This window comes from Anguilla rostrata, chromosome 12 (genome assembly GCF_018555375.3).
Source record: "Anguilla rostrata isolate EN2019 chromosome 12, ASM1855537v3, whole genome shotgun sequence".
Taxonomy (NCBI): domain Eukaryota; kingdom Metazoa; phylum Chordata; class Actinopteri; order Anguilliformes; family Anguillidae; genus Anguilla; species Anguilla rostrata.
The window spans coordinates 37466016-37489027 of record NC_057944.1 but is presented as its reverse complement, the minus strand read 5'-3'; the positions used below and the strand labels follow the sequence as shown (position 1 = coordinate 37489027).

Sequence of the window (23012 nt, the reverse complement as noted above, 5' to 3'; positions counted from 1 at the left end):
AATCTGTTTGTTGCAGCACCATATAAATAACAGAACAATGCAAGAACTTGACAAGATAAAGATGATAAAAACCATAAACAAAAACCCTAAACCCCATGTGTAAAGAGCAACAGTGCAGCATAAATGAACTGGACTTGCAACTATGAGGTTGCAGGTTTGGTTTCAGGTGGGAAACTGCATCAGCAACATGCATAAAGGGGAATTTCACTTTATAACACTTCTGGGGTCATTTTCACACCTACCCAGGCTTTTGTGTGCACCCCAGACAGTTTTTAGGTTGCTTGCTTCAATATTTAGATATTTAGATATACCCGTGTAAGCAAACCCCCCCGTCCCCGTCCCCCCCCGTCCCCCATCCAATAGAAGCCCATTCAACATCAAACTCCACGTTAGACTCATTGTAAACACACGTCCCTGCTTCTCATGACTGATATTGTCCTCCTAATGAATGTGTCGCCCTTCATTTTTCGATTAGCTATTTCATTATAAATGTCTTTAGAAACAAAGACCTATTTTTTTAGCGCAAGACCACATAGTAGTTTCCCATCCCTGATCGTGAATGGTTCTCGCACTGAACATTGCTAGCACTTCATTCTTTCCACCAGGGGGCGCTAAAATATTCGCGTTCTCATTTTGGAAAAAATAATGTTTACTGGTACGGCGGACCAACTGTCAGGTTGGGGTCTCAAATTTAAGTCCTTATGGGACTGCGGTGTCTGCTGGCTTTTAGTGTGTTTCTGCATATAACTGCTGAATATAAGTTATAAACTTCATTTTACATTTAAAGAAAAGGCCCACATGCCTTATTTCTAAGGTCCAAACTGCCTGCCAATTGCCAATTGAAAGGAAAACCCACAGACACGATGGGCTAACGGGAACAGATTGAGGTCCCCGCTATGCATGCTTGTCATTTTTACACAGTGCCACTTGGCCCATACTTTCAAAGCTTGCCCGTCGGCTGTTCATAATGACCGCAGCCATCAACAATACAAAGTGAATTCTGCTTCAATAAAACAGTGCACACAAAAATAACCATAAGGCTCAGAGGGATTTTTCATAAAACGGTTCATTTGTCAGAAATTGATGAACATAAAATAAATATAATCCACAACAACTGTTCTTTTGTCTTTTGTCAAAAGAAAACAAGTTCATTCATAACCAGAGGCGCAATTTCCAATGTACATGACAGGCAGTGAATGAGATGAGATTGTAAAATAAAAAAGAAAGGAAGATGGAAATTAAGATGATGAATGAGAGCGAGAAAGAGAGACGGTGAGTATTTGATTTTGCTAAGCATCACATCACTTTCTACCATCGGTTTTAGTTTGTGAGTCACATGACCGTGTGCTCGAGACTTAATCCGGCTCTTTTCTCCGGTCTTCCTGCAGCCGTAGCTCTTCCATGTTTTCCACCAGAGCAGGTGTAGGCACAGCTGTCGCCTGCGCGCACCTGTTCTCTGAAGTTTCCGGAACCTTCTCCTGCCCTGGAGACGTGGGAGGGGACGGAGCTGCTTTGTCCTGGTAACAGGGCAGTGGACGGGAGGGGAGAAAACAAAAAGCTGTGATTTATCCAAATAAAAATTAAATAAATAACACAAGTGCATGTGCACCAGAACAGATGTAGCATTAAGTTTGACTGGGGTGAATGTCAGTGGAAAGAAGTGTTATTTTTGCCCATTTTGCATCCCACAAACCACCTCAACCCCTCCAACGAACCACAGTTTTGGAATCGGAAATCAGAAATTCTCGTGATGGTGATGTTATATTACCATGCAGAGCTGTGAGAGATTCAGTTGCCAGAAGACACCTACAGATGTCAAGTACCTTCTCAAGAGGGGATCTTGGGGTGTGTGAATTTAAGTTTCCCCCGCTTCTGTCCACTGGTCCCGGGGTCCAGAACCCCGGTTCTGTCTGAGTGGCCCGGTGTGAAATCCGGGAACTCCCCTTCCCATCAACCCAGGGAGGGGAGCGGTCCTCAGCCTGATCTGTTTCCTCACCACGGGGAAAAACAAAGGCGTCCTCTTCTGAGCCTGTTCAGAAACAAACACAGGTTTTCTGTATAGGATGATAGGACATGGAAGCAAATTCATAAGTCTACCTACTGTTTGTAAAGGAGATATCTCAGTGTGCATGCACTGGGTCGGTAACCATGGTAACTCACTCGAGCTGTTTATCTTGGGCCTGGTGTCAGGGTTGGGGGTGCAAGGACAGGAACCCCCAGAAACACTGAACCTCTTTTTGCACTCTAGCCCAACTTTGTCCTTACAGTGTTTGTGACAGTTTATCCCACAGTCTAAGAGTGAGAGAGACAGAGAGATTATGCTGGATGAAGAACTTCAGCAAACGTCAACACACAATGAATCATAATTTCCAGAGAGCTTTATTTAGCAGTCAGTGTGTGTGACCACCTTGCACTAAGCACCAAATGGCTCTATTAATGGTAATTCATTTGCATCTTTACTACTTTACCATTACACTAATTGTACGAATAATGTTTGACCTATGCTTCATTGGTTCAAATGCATCATTAGTTTGCATGTGAAAGAATTTTCCATTTCAAATCGCCATACCATCCTATGAAAAGCGCATTTAGCTGTCAGTATCATGAAGTGCTAGATATAGCAGCCAGTCGGCTGTCATTCACTCTAATCTACATAGACTAGCTAACTGCGCTACGTTAATATTTATAAACTTAATACTGCACCCAAAAAATGCTTAGCTAATGTAACGTGTTGCAACTAAAATATTCGCCAGACGCGTTTTATCCGCATAATCAACCTAAATTACTGGTTTTGTGAATAACCTGTTGCTATGGTTACTTAAACGCATAGTGCCCTCTGCTCTGGGAAGTGGCAGATTAGATCGAGGTGACTCTGATACGTGATAGTAGAACTATTGTCAATTGTTCGAGAAAAAAGTATTTGCTTGTGTCTTAAAAGCAAAGAAGGTAATGTCAGCGGTTTTCCTTGTCAGTCAAAATAATGCAAGGCAGACAATACATCACAACTATAAATAATCTGTGGCAGCTAACATACATGTAACTTGTTGCAACGAAGATATTCGCCCGAAAGCGGTTTTCCCCCAATAGCAGTTTCGTAAATCAACCGTTATATAACCTGTTGCTGTGATCACGTTTTTAGAAGCAGCCAGACTGCATGCTCGGAATCGTATGCTCATTTTAAACAAGCGTGCCAAATTAAAGTTAATGTCAGGCAACGTTATGCCTTCAAAGAGCTCTGCTATTTACTCGTTATCTTCAGCAAATGCCCATATTACAGCTACAAAATTAATTGCTCATTAAGCGTACGGTTAAGTATGTCTGACAGTTTAGAAACGCATGTTGTAAGTTAGAAGTTGGTGTGGCACAGCTGCAGACGGTGCGTCTTACCTCTGCACCGATAACCCTGTTTAATGACCCCCCACAGCTGTAAGAGAGCAGACAGAGAGGGGTGTGGATGAGTGAGGGAAAGCGCAAACATACAGCTCGCACACTGGAGGCCATATTGGAACCGTACTGTACTGTACACTCTCAAGAATATATCTATTTTTACTTTTATTGTGGTTTTGTGTTTTAGGTACTGTGTATGTATTCATGTTTATTGATTTAAAAATAGGTAATCCCTTGATTGTCTTAATGTAGAAATTTTGTTTATAATTTTTTAAAACTATTTTTGTCTTGGGTTATTTTTCTTTATGGATTTTTAACTTTTAAAGGAATGTGTTTTAGTTGTTTTGGAAATTTAAAACCAATAAAGACAACAGCTGTACACTCACAAAGCCTCCACAGGTGTTGCAGAAAGTGGGCCTCTTGTAGGTGACCTCGTGGAAGTTGTGCAGGAAGTTGAGGCCCAGCTTGGCGCAGATTGACATCCCCCTCATGAAGTAGGAGGTGATCTCTTCCCGGCTGATCTCCCCCTCCCTTTTAAAGAGAGGGTAAGAGAGTCAGATCGACAACCATATATGGAGAAAACCATTTATCATCTTCGCACATCTCCTGACTCTATCCACATCCAATTTCTATCCTATTGTCAGGCAGTCACACCCAGTCTTTACTGCCAGAGTACTGTTGCCATGAAAGAGGAATAACAAGGCCTGAGAATGCTTTATATGTTGCTCTTTGCCCTCATTGTACTACGAAAGCTTACCCAAGCTAAAATGAAAGGCTGTGCGCTCAATTCCAAGCTGGATTAGCTTGAACAAGTGCCTAACCTGAATTGCTTCAGTAAATAGCCAGCTGTACAAATGGATTGTATGCAAACCTTTATTCTGTGCAAGTCTCCCTGGATATGAGTATTAAATGCTGAGATTTAAAGTAATAAATGAAAATTGACTTTTCTCTGAAACTTCCTGTTCAGTTTACTGAAGCTACTGTCTCCCATGATGCATCTTTCTCTTTATTGCCCTCAACATTGGAAAAGCCTTGCATTGCCGTATGGAAAAATGCTCATGCTATGCTTTGCCATATCAGAGATCATTGGTTAATTTCCTGTCTGTATGTTTGTCTGTCTGTATCTCTGTCCATTTTTCTCTCTCTCACCTGTCACTCTCATGCTTGCAAAAAGAAAAGGGGAAGTTGGAGGCAATGTTCTCAAAGTCCTCTAAGGAAATATATCCATCCTGGTTCAAGTCATAGTTCTTCATTATGGACTGGAGGGGAGACACGCAACCAAGTGAGCACATTAGTGAGCTACACCAGAACACAGTTTCTCCACCATTCATCAGTACCGAATGCACTATTTAACCCTTTAAGGTGTAACATCACAAATATGTGATTAGAATGTTTTTAACTGAACATTCTAATGCTGTGGTAACAATCACTACAGGCAAGTGAAAGCCATGGAGTTCTAGAACACTGACTTGAAAAAAACATTCTAAAAAACCAACTCTTCAAAGGGTTAAAGAATGAACCATAGCACTGGCCAGTGCTAGGGCCAATTGCATCTCAATTGAGTCAATTCAGAAATTTCATTTTAAATTAGTATACATTACAACTAGTATACATTACTACTAATAATCAGTATACAATAATTGAAAAATCCCCAATGTACTTATTGGGCATTTCCCAATGAATGAACAGAACTTCAATCAATATTCCAGACTGACTGAATTGAAATGGAATTGACTGAGCGATACAACGATGTATTCTTCATAAAGCACGTTCCCATGCTCTGGTCATAAAAGCAGAGTGTCACAGGTTTTGCTGTTTGACACTGCAAGGCTCCTTTTGTACTCACGTCCACCATCAATTTGACGTGTGTGGAGATGGTTTCGGGGTCGAGCCTGGGCGTGACCCCTGACCCCCACTCTCCCACCACAGGGGGTTTCACTGGGGTGGTGGGCTGCAAATTCAGAGAGATAAAGTACAAGCTTCTGTACTATCATATGTAATATGAAACACCATACCTGTTTCCTTGGTGTTCAATGAATTATTATTGTTATTATTTTTCACATATTGGTGACATCCACAGCACCGACAACTGAGCAGACATGGGTCAAATAATTATCTCAAATACTTAAACTGTATGAACACCTTCCTGCTGATATACAATGTATATTTTAACCAATATTCAGAAAAATAATTTTCATACATTTCATAAGTTTCTGTTATAAACAAGTTTTGGTGAAATATTCTCAAGGATCTGTGGGAGTGTTTTCAGCTGCTACCAGCATTAAAGGAATTTTAGATATGCAAAACGAATTATTTAGATCTACATGCAAGAGGAAATGGATGCCCAAATATAGGTAAGGGTTACCCCAATTTACTGTGAGTTTGCACACTTTGCACACCTGGATTTTGGGGTACTTTGGCTCCTTGGCATAGGAGAGGTCGTAAATCTCATCCTCCGTGTAGTACAGGTCCAAAGACAGCTGGGGAGTGGGGGCACAGGTCAAAGGTCACACAGATGGCATACAGACATTGCAGCAAAATTCTCAGTGTTAAAATCAACTCTATGCAGGGACCATGCACATAAAAAAGTCTATAAAACTTTAAATTTACTCTACAGGAGTCTGAACAGCAAGCATAACTGAAGACACACAGCCCATGATGCATTGCAATCACCCTTCATTCACAGAGTGAACATTACACGGAGCGATACACAGATCCTGTTTCACAGAGAACATTTACAAATAATTCCCCATTTCCCCTCCCCCACTCCACTCCCCCCCCCCCCCTTCCCTCACGGTCAGCAGGTGCAGCAGATCCTTATTGGCCTGGAAGGGGGGCGTGCAGTCGTGGACGGCCAGCAGGTCGGCGATGTTGCTGTACAGGTGCTGCAGCTTCCCCAGGTTGATCTTGTCGTCCTCCAGGTAGTCTGGCAGGGCCTCGTTCAGGGAGATCAGGTCCTTGAGGTGCACCCCCAGGATGGGCACCTTGAACCCTGAGCACTCCCTGTACACCTGCCGGTACGCCCTGTAGTTACCGCGAGAGGACAGCAGCTCCGTCAGCTCGCTCAGCGTCTGTGGGGGTGGAGGGAGGGTGGAGTGGGGGGGCAAACCGGTTTAGACCACTAGGACACAAAGAAATGAGAAGAATGAGGCGAGCACACCCAAGAGAGCAGCGCTGTTCACTCCTTGTCCAGGGATCTCAAACTCCAGTCCTGGAGGGCCACACTCTCCGCAGGGTTTCCACATGTCATGCATTGGCTATAGTCACCATGCACCTTGTTTCCAAGGCTGGAACTGGCTGCACTATAACTTGTGAGGTCACAGTGATTAGAATGTTCTTAACTGAACGTTCTAATGCTGATGTAAGAATCACTACTGGCCCTCCGGGACTGCTGTTTGAGATTCCTGCCAGTGAACAGGGAGTGCTGGTTTTCACCGTTGCCGAATGCTTTTGATTGGTCATTTGAAAACAGCTGGTTGCACAGCTAACGCTGCAGGCCTAGCCCATTGAGCGTGAACTGGCTGCTGAATGCAAGCCACACCCTGCGGCGCTCAGGAAGCAACAGTAAACACATCACTGTGCATGAACAATGGATACTATTCAAGATCAAGTTTCCTAATGGGATCAAAGCCACGACTCACCTATACCCGGAGGCAATAAAAACACCATATTCAAATAAAAGCATTTACAAGCTCATTTGTGATTCGTAGCCTTTGATGAAAAAAAGACCACAGCAGCAACGACAACGGCAACAAGCCTCTACTAAGCAATCATTGGTTACACTCCTTACATGACTCACCTCTTCCGAATTAACCATGGCTCCCCTGACCCCCTTCAGATGCCCTTTCTCTCTTTCTCTCTTTGGAGAAAGGCAGCATGCATTGGGCGAGAGGCAGGAATACAACCTGGACAGTTCACCAGTCCATTGCAGGGCATAGACACCATTTCATTCACACACTCATACCTAAGGGCAATTTAGACTCTCCAATTCACCAAACCTGCATGTCTTTCAACTGTGGGAGGAAACCGGAGTACCCAGAGGAAACCCACGCGGACGCGGGGAGAACATGCAAGCTCCACACAGAAAGGCCCAGATCAGGATTTGTACCTTTTTGCTGTGCGGCAACAGTGCTCTGAATAATGTTACAGGTATAGCTATGTTACCTGTCTAGCGGCACTTCCTTTTATCATGATAAAAAATAGCTGTTTCTCAGGTTAACCCGACACTTACTGATTGTGAGTGGGCCTCTGTACCTTTTTGGTGATACCGCATTTTTGTTTTGCCGAGAGCACAAGGACCGTGAGCGGGTTTGGATTAGCGTGTCTGCAAAGTGGGTTTGATGTAGTGTAATGTGATGTAAATTAATGTACAGGCAGACCGCACAGGTGAACAGGTTTGACGGGGGGCAACTGCAGGTCAGTAGCACATGGCAGACCGGGTATGGCTCAGTTACACTCGGCTGAGTATTACAGGAGTGGTACATGATCCTGCAGAAACTAAAACAACCTGCTTGTGCCATCTAATCCTGGATGGCAGTTGGACACAGCACAGAGAACAATACGCTTTTGCCTTTTTGATGATGAGCCATCTTGTTCTTGTTCTAGCAGGAATGTACACTAGAATGCTTCCAGCGTTACTTCTCTTCCCTTTCTGGTTTAGCACAAGCTGAAAGGATAAGCCGGAATCTGAGATTGGTATTTTACATTGGTGACTGACCTTGGTGCCTGACCTTGGTGACGCACCTTGGTGCCTGACCTTGGTATCTGACCTTTGCGACTGACCTTGGTGACATCCTGAGGCAGCAGGCTGGCTGTGTCTTTGAGTCGGGAGATGCAACTGTGGCAGAGACCCCCTATCACAGCCATGAGAGTGTTGAAGTTCTGCAGAGAACGCAGCTTCTAATAAGAGAGACATAAAAGGAGAGACAGAGACAGACAGAATGAGAGACAGAATGAGAGAGAGTGTGAGACATGGGGGTACAAGAGCTGCTTGTTATTTAATCCCAACGATGTGGAAAGTGTGTCAGGAAGGACAAACATACTTTATCCTTCCCATGCATGCATGTGCATGTGCCTGTATGTGTGTTTGCTTGGTGTGTACGTGTGTGTGCGTTGTGTGTATGTGTTGTATGTGTGAGTCTGTATGTTGCGTCCATGCATGCATGCATGTATGTGACTGTGTGTGTGCATGTGTCTGCGTGTGCGTGTGTGCATGTATGCGCATGCGTGTGTGTCTGTGTATGTGCATGTATGTGTGTGTGGTGTGTGTGTGTGTCTGTGTGTGTGTGTGTATGTGTGTGCGTGTGTGTGTGTGTGTGTTTATGTGTGTGTGTGTTTGTGTATGCGTGTCTGTGTCTGTATGTGTGTGTGTGTTTATGTGTGTGTGTGTGTGTGTGTGTGTGTGTGTGTGTGCGTGTGTGTGTATATGTGTGTGCGTGTGTGTGTTTGTGTGTGTGTGTGTCTGTGTGTGTGTGTTTGTGTATGCGTTTCTGTGTGTGTGTGTGTGTGTGTGTGTGTGTGGTGTGTGTGTGTTTATGTGTGTGTGTGTGTGTATGTGTGTGCATGTGTGTGTATGTGTGCGTGTGTTTATGTGTGTTTGTGTGTGTGTGTATGTGTGTGCGTGTGTGTATGCGTGCGTGCGTATGCGTGCACGCGTGAGTGTGTTACCTGCGCCACATGGATGAACTTGGTGAAGACCTGGGCCCTCTGCTGGGCCGTGTGTCTGCTGAGGATCATGAGCTGCACCCACTGAGACACGCCGTTACACAGCATGACCGAGCGCTCCAGGGCCGGGTTATCCCTCACCGAGCCCCGCACCACGTAGCTGTGGAAGTCCAGGTACTGCAGAGCCCGACACACAGAGAGATCAGCGCTCGCTAACCGTAACCAGCGCTCACTAACGCTAGCCAGCGCTCGCTAACGCTAGCCAGCGCTCGCTAACCCTAACCAGCGCTCGCTGACGCTAGCCAGCGCTCGCTAACCCTAGCCAGCGCTCGCTAACCCTAGCCAGCGCTCGCTAACGCTAGCCAGCGCTCGCTAACCCTAGCCAGCGCTCGCTAACCCTAACCAGCGCTCGCTAACGCTAGCCAGCGCTCTTTAACCCTAGCCAGCTCTCGCTAACCATAGCCTGCGCTCGCTAACCCTAACCAGCGCTCGCTAACGCTAGCCAGCACTCACTAACCCTAGCCAGCGCTCGCTAGCCCTAACCAGTGCTAATGCTATGCCTGTGGACAGGGGCGATGTGTGGGCGAGGGGGGTTAGGACAATTACAAGGGCCCTGACTGACTGACATGGGCCTTCAAAACAATATTAGAACATGGGATTTCCTGGGGTGGGCAGGGCCTAATGTGAGTTTTTTTTTCATGGGGCCTTAAATCCCTGGTGGTACCCCTGCCCGTGGATTTTGGTGTGGGGACAGTCATGTTATGAGCACCTTGTGATTGGTTGAACAGGCCTATCTGTTTTCAGCACACCTGTCTATCACTGAGTAAGCGTAACTGTTAAGTGTCCCAGGGAGGGGCTCACATTGGACCCCAGCGCCCCAGAAAATTTGGTGTTCTAATATTTTTTGAGTTTTGACGGCCTCCTTGGAATCGTCCTAACTCTGCCCAACCCCCCCTTACGGCGCCCCTGGTCCCAGGGCTAGGGTCACCTACACAATCCATCTGTGAACTTTTCGTTATATGATAGAAACTCAGCAATGAGAACCCATAGTGTATGTGAGTGGTCTGGAACTTTACAATGCACTTATTTTATATGCTGAGCAGGTTACTTTACTCTCAGGCCTTTTTTTTTCTTTTTTTTTTTTTTTTTTTTTACCAGATTCGTATTTTACATCATTAATAATAACGGATAATCACACCACAACCGCGTTATCTCATACATTCGCTTTACATGGATACACAATTGCGTTTGCGATTACCTGGTTCATTCCAAGCATTATAATAAACAATATTTAATTATCCCTGGTTCATACGCATTTCTGTTAACCGATTGGTCCGTTACTCCTCCCGAAGATTCTTTTGCATTTTACTTCATATGTTGGTGGAGTTGGTGGAGGTGAACTCCAACTGTGGGCGGTTCCCCACTTTTTGCACAGCCTCAAAAAAGGTGATGGGAGGGCGATACGTGGCGCGTGGTTTTAAATGAAAAAGAGACGTGAACTCAAGAACCCGGTTTGGGGGACGAAACAAGCAGTTTGAGTGTTTACTTTAAAGTCGCATTTACGGGTCCATTTAGGTTAAACGGCGCATGATAGGGGGTGGTTTCTCGGTGATGCTGTCTTTTACGTCTCGTTACCAGTCGGGCGCTTGTTTCTCTTTTCATTGCGCATGCAGCACCGACTCAACTCAGTAATGGTCGTCCTCTTCCCCCTTCGACTGCACTCATTCAGCGATTTTCCTACCGTCGTTTGTCCTCTTTCACCAACCAATTAATTCAAAATAACGTCAGCCAAAAAACGACATTGCGTCCCACGACTGGGCTGGAAAGCGTGTGATCTGTGCAGGAACGCCGGTAAGGGGAGGGGGCGGGGCTTTGCTGTTGAATACAAATTATTTTTTATTGTGTTCTGTTTATTTTTAACGATGTACTTCATCCGCATTGTCGTACAAAGTGCATTCACATGAACGCGTGTTCTTTTAGACGCTGTATGAAAAAAATAGTCATGCTAAACCGGTTTATCATGGGCAAGTGACCATAAATGCATTACCATCTAAATCCCTGTGGGGTCAGTATAGGCCTTGGATTGTTACAGTAACCTAACTTCTAGCACATTTGGTGATCAATTGTGATCCTTATATAGGCAATTAGTTGATCTAACACATCAGTTAAAGAAGGGACTGTCAAACACACAAAATGTGTGACTGTCAACAGTATCCTGATACACTGCACACTGACAGAGTCCATTTATTTTGCACAGTTTGCACTGGGTTCATACCAACACAAAAAAACAATACATTTAGCATTGCATAGATTTTTTGTTGTTGTTGTTGTAGCTAGTCAGTAGTATTTATTGCGATGGGACAGTTACACTCACTGAGACTCTGCAGAAGATTTTGAACTCCAGGTAGCTGAGGTGTTGGGCCATCTGGTCCGGCTCCATGTGGTCGAAGAGGAGGGACACCTTCCTCTTCTTCACAGTGGGGGAGGGAACTTGCAGGGGGATCGGTGGGTGGTTGCTGGAGAGTCTGATGAAGCAGGGGTTATTGAAGGAATGTGAGGAACAGAGAGGTCAGGTCAGGCGCCAGAGACGTGGTCAAAAATCAGTTTGATCAAGTGCTTGGAAGATTATTACAGTTCATTTTTAGATCTCACATCATGTATTCTTGTGTTCTACATGGGCTGAACAGCCTGCTCTCAGGTGGAATTATATTTGTTTCTCTGTGTGTCACCTGCAGGTAGAAGGTGCCACACCTGTCACTATCCACCCCCATCTTTAACTTAGAGATGTCACTCATCGCCTGGCCACTCCCTCCGAGTTTTCCTCGCAGGTAGGCGTCACTCACAGGTAAGAGGTGTCGGTCGTCAGGCAGTGTGGCTCCTCCCCTTCTGTGCCCACCAGGCTCCAGAGGTGTGCCATTTCCTGCTCCAGCAGGGGGTCTGCCTCAAAGGCTGCTGGGAACTTGTTCACCCAATGCCTGGATAGGGAACAGTGGAGAGGGTTGCCAGGGTGATGATGCCTCGCCTTCAGCCAGTGAATGGTGTGTGAAACGATCTCTTGAATTTATGAATGAATGAATGAAAAATGACTGAAAAATGACTGATTATATATGTGGTCAGAGGCTACAGAAGTTAATTAGAAGTTAATATATGTAAGGTTTGAAAAATCTGAATGCTTTATAGGTATGGATACTAATGGTATGGATACTAAACAAAATATTTTACTAAAATAAAACATAGAGTAACTTGATGGATTTTTTTTTCTTTTCAAGGAACTGGTTTTTCTTTTTAAATTGTGAGTAATCTGCGGGAGGTTCTTTTAGCATCTAAAGGGTGAGTATTAGGGCCAGGTGTGGCTGGCGGCTCAGTTAGAGGAGTGGAGAGGGAGGTGCTCTTACCTGAGGAGGTGACAGATCTGCGTCCGCCGCTGCTCCCTCATCTCCTCGGGACTCTCCTCGTAGGTAAGGAAGTCAAGGAGGGACGGCGCGCTTCAAGGTGATCGTCGCGACGCTGTCACGCGCGTGTGTGTGTGTACGCGCCGCACACACACGGTCACCTGAGACTCTGTTTACCCACCACACACCGAACGTGCCAGACGCCAAGGCAGCCCTGTCAGGCAGTACTGCGGGTCCTTTACATTCCACCTCTCTCAATGCACAGAACGAATCGCAATTTAGTTCACTGATTACATTTAGCCTCAGAGAGAGCAGTGGCCATTTTTTAAAATTTTGAATTGACTAAGTTCATTTCCTGAATTGATAAAAATTAAAATGGAATTTACCCCCTTCCCTCCCAAAAAAGCTGAATATGACTAATAATTGTATCCATATATGACATGAATTACTGTGGTTTAATATATGACTGAACCAGTGTTGGTGTTTTCCCTATTATTGAAATGGTACCTATTTAAAAACATTACCATGATACAGCAGTGTTAAACAGTGTTGGGAGGTGAAGCTTAGAGAAGGTCTGGCTGGGCTCAGCTCCTTGATTGGACCCTTTTGCAGTGCTAAACAGTGTTGGTGGGTGAGGGGGGGAGGGAGTGGGAGAAGGATATAGAGAGAGCAGCTTGTGGGCAAAGGTGTGGGAGGAAACCACCCAGCTGTGCATCATCAGCGTCATGTGGACCAGCTGCGCCCCCCTGCCCAGCTTCCCCTCTGAGTCTGAAACACAGCACAGGCCAGAACCACACAAACTAAGCACAGCCCAGAACCTCACAAACTCAGCACAGCCCAGAACCACACAAACTAAGCACAGCCCAGAACCTCACAAACTCAGCACAGCCCAGAACCTCACAAACTCAGCACAGCCCAGAATCAAACAAACTAAGCACAGCCCAGAACTAAGCACAGCCCAGAATCAAACAAACTAAACACAGGCCAGAGCCACACAAACTGAGCAGAGCCCAGAACCTCACAAACTCAGCATAGCCCAGAACCACACAAACTCAGCACAGCCCAGAACCACACAAACGACACAAACTAAGCACAGGCGAGAATCAAACAAACTAAACACAGCCCAGAGCCACACAAACTGAGCACAGGCCAGAACCACACAAACTAAGCACAGCCCGGAACTCAGCACAGCCCAGAACCACACAAACTAAGCACAGCCCGGAACTCAGCACAGCCCAGAACCACACAAACTAAGCACAGTCCGGAATCACACAAACTAAACACAGCCCAGAACCACACAAACGACACAAACTAAGCACAGGCCAGAATCAAACAAACTAAACACAGGCCAGAGCCACACAAACTGAGCACAGCCCAGAACCTCACAAACTCAGCACAGCCCAGAATCAAACAAATTAAGCACAGGCCAGAACCACACAAACTAAACACAGTCTGGAATCACACAAACTCAGCACAGCCCAGAACCACACAAACTTAGCACAGCACAGAACCACACAAACTTAGCACAGCCCAGAACCACACAAACTAAGCACAGCCCAGAACCACACAAACTCAGCACAGCCCAGAACCACACAAACTAAGCACAGGCCAGAACCACACAAACTCAGCACAGCCCAGAACCACACAAACTAAGCACAGCCCAGAACCACACAAACTAAAGACAGCCTGGTCTCTGACACTCACACACTCTCTCACACACACACACACACACACACACACCCCTCTCTCTCACCAAAGCTGTGCAGACAGCGCTGTATGAGCTCCTCCAGGGAGAGGCCATGGGACGGGGGGGTGGGACGGGGGCCTTGCAGGGCCTGGTTGATCTCCTGGGGGGTGGGACAGGTCATCCTCCTGTGTGCTGCCCGCTGGGACCCTGCCACGGTCAGGCTGCCCTGCCTGGACTTCCTGAGAGAGAGAGGGACACGCACGCACGCACGAACGCGCACGCGCACACACGCACGTCAATATGTCATATAAAATGATTTTATTATTGCAGTGTTTATGTCATGTCAGACTGCTGAAGTCTAATTGCGTGTAGCCTTGGCTAGCACTTGGATTGGTGATCTGGGCAAACTTTTTTTTTTCTGGGAGTGGTGTTTGTGGGCCTGTAGGGGGCGCTTATCCCTCTGACCCAAGTAGAAATCCAATGAACCAGTGCAGTGATGGGGGATCCTGTGCAGTAGAAGCTTAAATATTAAACCTTTTTTTTGTTGTTGTTAGCTTTCCCAACTTGGTTATATAATAATGTGTTACTGTGCACAGGTGTGTGTATCTGTGTGTGCTCTTCTTCGTATTCGTTTGTTCATCTTGGCTGTGTCCGAATTGCCGCCCGTCCATACTATTGTAAATGCTTGTTGAGAACACTGGGTGGGAAAGTTAAGTAGGTGTAATTTTCTCTCATTTTTTTCACATACTGTTTGTCACATGCTCAACAGTATGCACTAAACGGTACACAGTGGAACACTAAACAGTACAGAGGACGCAGTAGATAGAGCTCTGGTCCGGGCAGAGTTTCCTGTGTGAGGCCTCCCTTTTGTGTGTTTCCTGTTTCCTGTGTGTGTGCGTGTGTGTGTGTGTGTTTGTTCAAGCGGTTATCAGTTATAATGTTAGGGTGTGACAAACTTTGATGGCTTCTTCCACACCTACTGGTACTAGAGATTAAGCGCATGGCAGAATGCTACTCTTAGCACCTGCACTCTGACAGTTGCATCGATCAGCATTTCAGCAATATCTCTAAGTTCTGCAAGGGACACCATTTCTCATTGGTGCCATTAGCAGGAAGCTGAAATGTGGTGGAGAGTTCTTAGAATGACAAGCCTCTGCAAGCCAAGACTTCCCTATTCTCTGAACTTAACTGTCTTTTTTTAAACATTGATCTTCTGCGTTTCTTTGTGTGCTTGTCTCTCTCTCTGTGTCTGTTTGCCAGTCGCAATTCTCTTCCCATTTGCAAAACTCCAAAAAATTTCACAAGTAAAAATACCCATCACAAGACACTAGCTTAACATTAGGTAACATTAGTGCTCTTACAATCAACATACTAAACTAATTGAACAACTACTTGTTTGATTAGTCAACTCTGCAACAACTTTGCGTTGCGTTGGGTTGCGTAGATTTCTGGATTTATGAGCGAGGTCTCCAGACTGCAGTAAAGCTGGCCAGAGTCGGCTTCTGGATCTGGCCCCTGCGTACATCTCTGACCTCAGTGACTGTGACAGAGCTGTGGAGTAGAGGCAGCGTACGTGTGTGTGTGTGTGTGTGTGACCCCAGCCCCAGTGACAGAGCTGTGGAGGAGAGGCAGCGTACGTGTGTGTGTGTGTGTGTGTGTGTGTGTGTGACTGCAGCCGCAGAGACAGAGCGGTGGAGCAGAGGCATCGTACGTGTGTGTGTGCATGTGTGACCCCAGCCCCAGTGACAGAGCTGTGGAGGAGAGGCAGCGTTCGTGTGTGTGTGTGTGTGTGTGTGTGTGACCCCAGCCCCAGTGACAGAGCTGTGGAGGAGAGGCAGCGTACGTGTGTGTGTGTGTGTGTGTGTGTGTGCGTGTGTGACCCCAGCCCCAGTGACAGAGCTGTGTAGGAGAGGCATCGTACGTGTGTGTGCGTGTGTGTGTGTGACCCCAGCCCCAGTGACAGAGCTGTGGAGGAGAGGCATCGGGGGGGGATTTCTGTGTTGGCTGTAGCGTACGTTTGACTGCTGAAGCCCGTGTAAATACTGGCAGTGTGACGCGTTTGAGGAGTCACCTGCGAGCTTTCGTTTGTTCCCCATCGTGAGCAGGCTGTCTTACAAACGGCCAATACCGGGGACCGGAAGACTGGCCCCAATTAATATACATACTACTTTAACTTACTGGGGGCTTGCGTCGCAGAGCAAGGTTACTGACTCAGCTGGATAAGTGCACTGAGTTAAACCTAGAATGGCTCTTTTTATTTCAGTCCATCTTCCAGATTTTGGAGGGTTCTGGGTATATCTGGGTGCAGTTATCCAGCTTTGTGAAACGGGGAGGGGGCGGGGGGGACGTAGGAGGAAAAAGTGAACTTCTGACGGCCTTCCAGCCTGAGCATGGTAATAAGAGCATGTGCCCGGCGATCGGGATGAGGTGTAATGCGCTGTAATGCATCGTAATGTAATGTAGTAAACCCTGTTGGGGTTTCCATGCTCCGTGCTCTCTCTAGGCACTGCATTACATTACGGGTGTTTGGCAGACGCTGTTATCCGGAGCGACGTAAATCAAAGTGTACAACCGTAACCAGGGACAAGTGTGCTGATTACCCCTGAGGGAAGTACAGTTCCGAGAGCAGGGCGCGACCGCGTTGTTTAACTTGGACCCTGTGGGTTAATCTGATCAACACAAACAAAAGCAGCAGCAAAGCAGCCTATGCAAATAATACAAGCAATGATTAACTGCGTGCGCCATCTCTTACTGTTAGCATGTCCGTGCCCTGTCTGCTCTGTCAACCTGTATCGGCACTCTATTTCTGTGCCCCCCCCCTCCCCCTTCTCCCCCTTCTCCCCCCCCCCCCATCCCCCCAGGTGGGGTTACTCAGCTCTGGCCACTCCTCTGTGTTTATTGCGCGCACTCTGTCTCTGCACCCCCCCCCCCCTTCCCCCACGCCCCCCAGGTGGGGTTACACAGCCGCGGCTGCTCTGGCCACTCCTCTGTGTTTACACCCTCTGTCTCTGCACCCCCCCCCTTCCCCCACGCCCCCCAGGTGGGTTACTCAGCTCTGGCCCCTCCTCTGTGTTTGTTGGTGCAGCTCTGTGGCTCTGGTTCTGAACGCAGGGAGCTCTGCAGTCTCTTGGCAGCCTCTAACCTGCCTGACTGCACCCGTCTCTTCTTGCCCCATTACGCTTTCCTTTGTACTCAAAATACTGGGAACAGGGCGTGTACGTCGCTGCACATACTGTACGGACACACATGTACACGCACATACACTCGTACGCGCACTTCCACATGCCCGCGCGCACATGCATACACACTGCAGGCCGCGGCACAGTATCTTAGTTTGTTCTCTTTTTTAAGTAATGATTAGGCTGGCGACCGTGACTATGCTAGGGTGTGTGTATATGCATTGTGCATGTGTGTTTGAGTATCTCTGTGCAGCCTTACAGGAAAGAGAACATTTCGCAGTCTTTGTAAACTGTTGGTCCATTATTTTCCTTGTATGCAACACACATGCACGCGCACACACACACACACACACACACACACCAACACACTCGAACACAGACACTCACGCAAATAATCACAAACACACACGTACTCACTCGCACACACGTACACGCACGCGCACACACACACACTTTCAGCTTGCCTGATTAATATGTGTTGACATTTTTTGTGGTCTTTCTCCCACTGTTCTATAGGGTAGCTAACCGTGGAATGACTGTGTGGAGATCTCACTTGCTAAAACACACCAGTGCCAGCTTCTTGCTGGCTAAAAACCAAACTCTCTTTGGCTTACGTAAACAAGAGCACTTTACCCTCAGCCGTGGAGATGAAGCTGGGCATATTTGGACACGATTATCGATGTGTTCAGAGTGCTGTGTTCAGTGGCAGCTGTTCACTTATCGAACGTGTTAAATGCAGCGTGTTATTTTTTTCATGTCGTTTTGTGACCCAGATCGACCCCCCTTCCCCCCCCCATCCCATTTAAGTGGCTGCCCCATTTCGGAATTTCAATAAATGAAAAGCCAAATGGCCCGTCTGGGTCTCTCTATCGGTCCATCTTGCAAAGGCTCGATTTGCATCATTTACCCTGTCCACCCTAACACCCGCATGAACTCGTTTCCTAGGAATCTGATAAGGCCTTGCAGATTATACGCACAACAGTGTATCCGAACAGTAAAGAGAGAGGTGAGTGTGTCAACAGATGAACCCTTTCTGACACCTCAGTTCTGCCTGCCACCTGCTTTCTCCACACACACACTTGTCCTTTGTCAGAGATCATCTTAAAATGCACAGATGTGTGTATATTAATAGCAATATTACAGTTACAAGCATGCCACAAACACATCTGGCCATAAAATGGCATTCTCAATGTGTCATAAGAATGTTCGCAAAGCTGTTTTCCTTCACATAAAAAAAAAAAAACAATCCTCTTAAAGAACCATAGAATACCATAGAATGTGTAATGCTGTGAATATGCTCTTAAATCCCTTGCCTGCATACCCGGGTGTGCTTGTACATGTTTAATATACAGGCATGTCTGTGTAAGACAACTAATTACTACCTCGCCTGGCAAACACGTTTTCAGTCATTTAAAAGAAAAAAGGTTTTTCGTTTATGATCCAATGCTCGTCATACTTTAACACCCTCCCCTCCCCATGAGTAGGACATCTTTGTGGAACCTACAGAGCTCTATGAAGTCTCGTGTTCCCTGTTCAGACTGGATTATGTCAGCTGCCATTTCACCCTTTACATTCTGTCCATGGATAATTTGGGGTGTAGCGTGCGTGCAGTGCCCCCCCCCCCCTCAAAAAAAAAAAAAAAAACAGAAACTCAGTCTTACCCTGTCTGACCCCCATCCCAGTACACTACAAGTCTGGATAGGACATCCCAGGGAACGCAGGACGCATTTAACAGGTCCAACATGTTTTACCTGAGGATGGGTTTGGGTGCAGAGTGCAAATGCAAATTGGGGAGGGGGGGGGGTGGTTTGGGGGTGAAATTAGACTCTTTAAAATTTAGTTCATTCTGTTTCTACACAGGTTACCCATAATATTAAACCTGAGGGTAATATAAAATTTATAGAAAATGAAACTCTGTAAGAGGAACTCTTACCACAACAAATTATTCAGAAAAGCGTAATGAGGAATTGAGGATGGTGCAGTGGATTGTGGTCCCTTCTGGGAAAGATGTGCTGGCAAGCACCATGTAGACAAACAGCTCAGTTAACCCTTTAATGCCTGAGATCGGAAACACGTGATTAGAATGTTCTTAACTGAACATTCTAGTGCTGATGTAACAAGCACTACTGACGTGATATTCTGGAACACTGATTTAGAATTTTTAAGAAAGCTTGCTGAGAAACCTTCTCTTGGAAGGGTTAAAGGTCAGTGCCACTGCAATGCACTTCTCCGGGGCAAGCAAATGACAAAATAAATAAAATAAAAATAGGGAACACACTATGGCAGAGAGGGCCACTCCCACCCAAAGGCGTTTGCGTTTGTGTGCAGACAGAGAAGCGTGCGTGCATGCGCTGGCGCTGACTCTCCGCGTCTCTGCCTCCACCGTAACGGGATGCAGAAGCCATAGTTTCCTCCTGAAACGCGGCACGTGAAGAGAGAACCACCAGGACACCCTGCGTTACGCTTTGCAGCTTACTGGACTGAGCAAGCACACGCGCACACGCACGCACGCACGCACACACACACATACACACGCGCACACACACACGCACACATACACACATACACACACACACGCGTACACACACGCACGCACACACACATACACACACACACGCGTACACACACGCACACACACACACACGCGCACACACGCACGCACGCACACACACACACACACGTGTGCACACGCACGCACACACACACGCACGCACGCACACACATACATACATACACACACACACGCACACGCACACGCACGCACACACACACACACACACACACGTGCGCACACACACACACACACACACACACGCACGCACACACACACACACATACACACACACACGCACACACACACACACGCGCACACGCGCGCGCACACATACACACACACACACAAAGCACACACACGCACACACACGCGCACACACGCACGCGCACACACACACACACACACGCTCACACACACACACGCACACACACTCACACACACACACGCTCACACTCTCACACGCAAACGTTTACACACGGACTCGCACATAAACACATATACACGCAAATGTGTCTGCGTTCACACGCTGTCACACACACTTGTTTATACGCCTGTCCTTGCACGCAAACGTTTACATTTTACGCACTCACACTCACACACACACACATACACACACACACTCGCACTTATGCATGTCTCTGACACACTCACAAATGTACACAAATGTGTATACTCCCAAACACACACTGTAGACACAACCTGTGCACGTTAGCCTGTTTCCTCCCTACCTCTTGGTCTTGCGGTTCATGGCAAGGCTCCAGTCATCCACGCAAACTCCTTATCCTCTTCCTCCTCTTCCTCCTCTCGTCTCACTGGGGCATTGAAGGGGAACCCAGTATCCTACAGCTTCGCACCCTGCTCCGGATGTCTGGGACTGGACCCCTTCACTGAGAGTCGGGGATCAGGGGGACAAAGATATCCACACTCTTCCTCAGCTGCCAGTAAACTGGAGAGAACTGTGCCTCCCCAGCACACAAAAACAGAGAAGAAGACTCGGGCAGCGACGGACACAGCAACTGCGCGGTCATGCGGAGAGGAGAGATGTGGTGTGTGTGACAGCTTGTGTGTACGTATATGTGTAAAAAACAAACAGACAGACGCATGCATCAAAGCAGTCACCCGACCTCGGACTGTCTCCAATAGAGGAACTGGCTCCGTGAGATAGGGGAACTGTGTGTGTGTGTGTGTGTGTGTGTGTGTGTGTGTGTGTTTGTGTTTGTTTGTGTGTGCGCGCGCGCATGTGTGAGAGAGAGAGACACAGAAATAGGGTGCGAATAAGGACAGGAGTGCAGAGTTATGTGTGAGAAACGCTGTACTGGTTAGCAGTGTGTCTGTACTTGAGTGAAGCTGAGGGATTCATCAGTTGCTTGTCACCAGTACTAATGAGGGTGTGGAGTGAGAGAGAGATGTGGGGGGGGGGGGGGTTACTGATTTTTAAAGATTATGTCAGTGCAATTTAGTGAAAAATGAATGGTGCTCATTTCTCATGGTTTCTCCCTCTGTAGAGCATACCTCTCTTCCCCTGCCCCTCTCTTTCACACGCTGTCTCTCTTCCCTCTCTCACTCTCACTTTCTCTCTCTCTTCCTCTCATCACACAGTTAGGTAGTGTCTGTGGATTTTTTACTCCCAGAGCACGCAGCTGGCCAGTGGAACTCAAAGACACCCTTGTTCCTCCACGGCCCTGTAGTGAGTGTGTGTGTGTGTGTGTGTGCGTGTGAGCATGTGTGTGTTTGTGCTTGTGTGTCCTTGCATGTACGTGTGCTGTGTATGTGCGTACACCTGGTGGATCCATGGGTGTGAGGAAAGAGTCCCCACTTTTCATTCAGCATGGTGATTAGTAATCGTATTTCAAGTGAACATAGCGAGCGAACTCAGCATAGCGAACAAATGTGGCGAGTTCCGGTGATGTCATGTCGTCAGTACTCTCCCGGTACCCTGGCTGAATACTCGCTCATTTCAGACTGAAATCAGCCAACTGCGTTTTCCTGAGGTTTCTGATTACATCATCGACTGCTCAGAGACCGGCAGAAATGATCGATCACGATCAGCGATTGTTGCGCAGAGGTGATCGATCCGTGTACAGAACACCTGTACTGATCACCTGTGTGCAGGGCCTGTTTATTGTTTAAAGGCACTGGCAATGACAGCGCGTGCGGTGATAATGCCCTCACCCATAGACAGGTGGCAGTCCTGATTGCGCCGTGTACGTGCAGCTTGCCTCCCTCCTCGTGTTTGATTGGCCCTCCCTGTGGAGCGTGTGCTGCTGTAGGACCATGTGACCAGAGAGAGAGAGAGAGAGAGACAGGGAGCACTGGCGCTAGCCTAATGTCTTGTCTCATAGTCATTTCTTGGTGAATAGTCCTGCATTCTGACCCTTTATCACAAAATGAATGATGATGATTATGCAAATAGACAATGCAGTAGGATTTCTCTATTATCAGTTCCATTTGTGTAAATTTAATATTCTTGCCAAAATAATTAATATAATAATTTAGAGTAGAGTACTTACTGTATCTCATCCTTCACCAAAAAGGGGGGGGGGGGGATGCATTTTCTTTGGCTGAAGATGAAGCCGATCTGACTTCCTACTGAACCACGCCAAGGAATTAAAATGAACTAGCAAGTCAAATAAAATGTATTTCAGTGCACACAGCCATATTCAGCTTGGCTTTCCAATTTCGTACCAGATCGCATCACTGAAAAGTTCACTTCAAAGTTCAAAAATTCATTTTTTAACAGCTAAACTGAGAAAATCCCGTGGGCCTATGTGATAAGTGATTATAGTTCTGAAAGACTATAATCTAGACTTTTCTTCAGAGCGCTGATTGAAAGGTGTCTCCAACAATATACTAAACAATAGTCCAAATGTTTTACTCTGTTTATAGAAGACGAAGTCAAAAATGTACTTGGGGAAATTGACCGACTGTATGCTCTCAATTAAGCATGTATTGATTATCATCCAATTAAGGTTGTAATTGTTAGGGAACATTAACTTCTGTCAGGTCGGCCAAGTTTGTCTCTGCATGATGCAAACATACAAACAAAAAAAACATTAATTGTTTTATCAAGCTCTCGTATAATATAGCTAAAAACGCTAAAAAACCTGTCAAATATCACATCTCAGATTTCCTGTGTCTGTAAATGAGGT

The 23012-nt window shown here is 46.6% G+C and overlaps 1 protein-coding gene across 1 annotated transcript; it reads right to left on the bottom strand.

Annotated features, from left to right (window-relative positions):
* Positions 1 to 1048: 1048 nt before the first annotated feature.
* On the bottom strand, positions 1049 to 21032 carry LOC135235556 (RAS guanyl-releasing protein 1-like). Its single transcript, XM_064301126.1, has 17 exons — positions 20592 to 21032; positions 14197 to 14369; positions 13106 to 13211; positions 12447 to 12509; positions 11895 to 12026; positions 11426 to 11576; positions 9055 to 9228; positions 8170 to 8286; positions 6183 to 6458; positions 5787 to 5867; positions 5234 to 5338; positions 4537 to 4646; positions 3774 to 3918; positions 3388 to 3424; positions 2161 to 2292; positions 1824 to 2029; positions 1049 to 1517 (listed from the first exon to the last, which is right to left on the bottom strand). Exons 1-17 carry the CDS (start codon positions 20609 to 20611, stop codon positions 1356 to 1358), a joined length of 2190 nt encoding a protein of 729 aa, XP_064157196.1. The 5' UTR covers positions 20612 to 21032; the 3' UTR covers positions 1049 to 1355.
* Positions 21033 to 23012: the final 1980 nt, after the last annotated feature.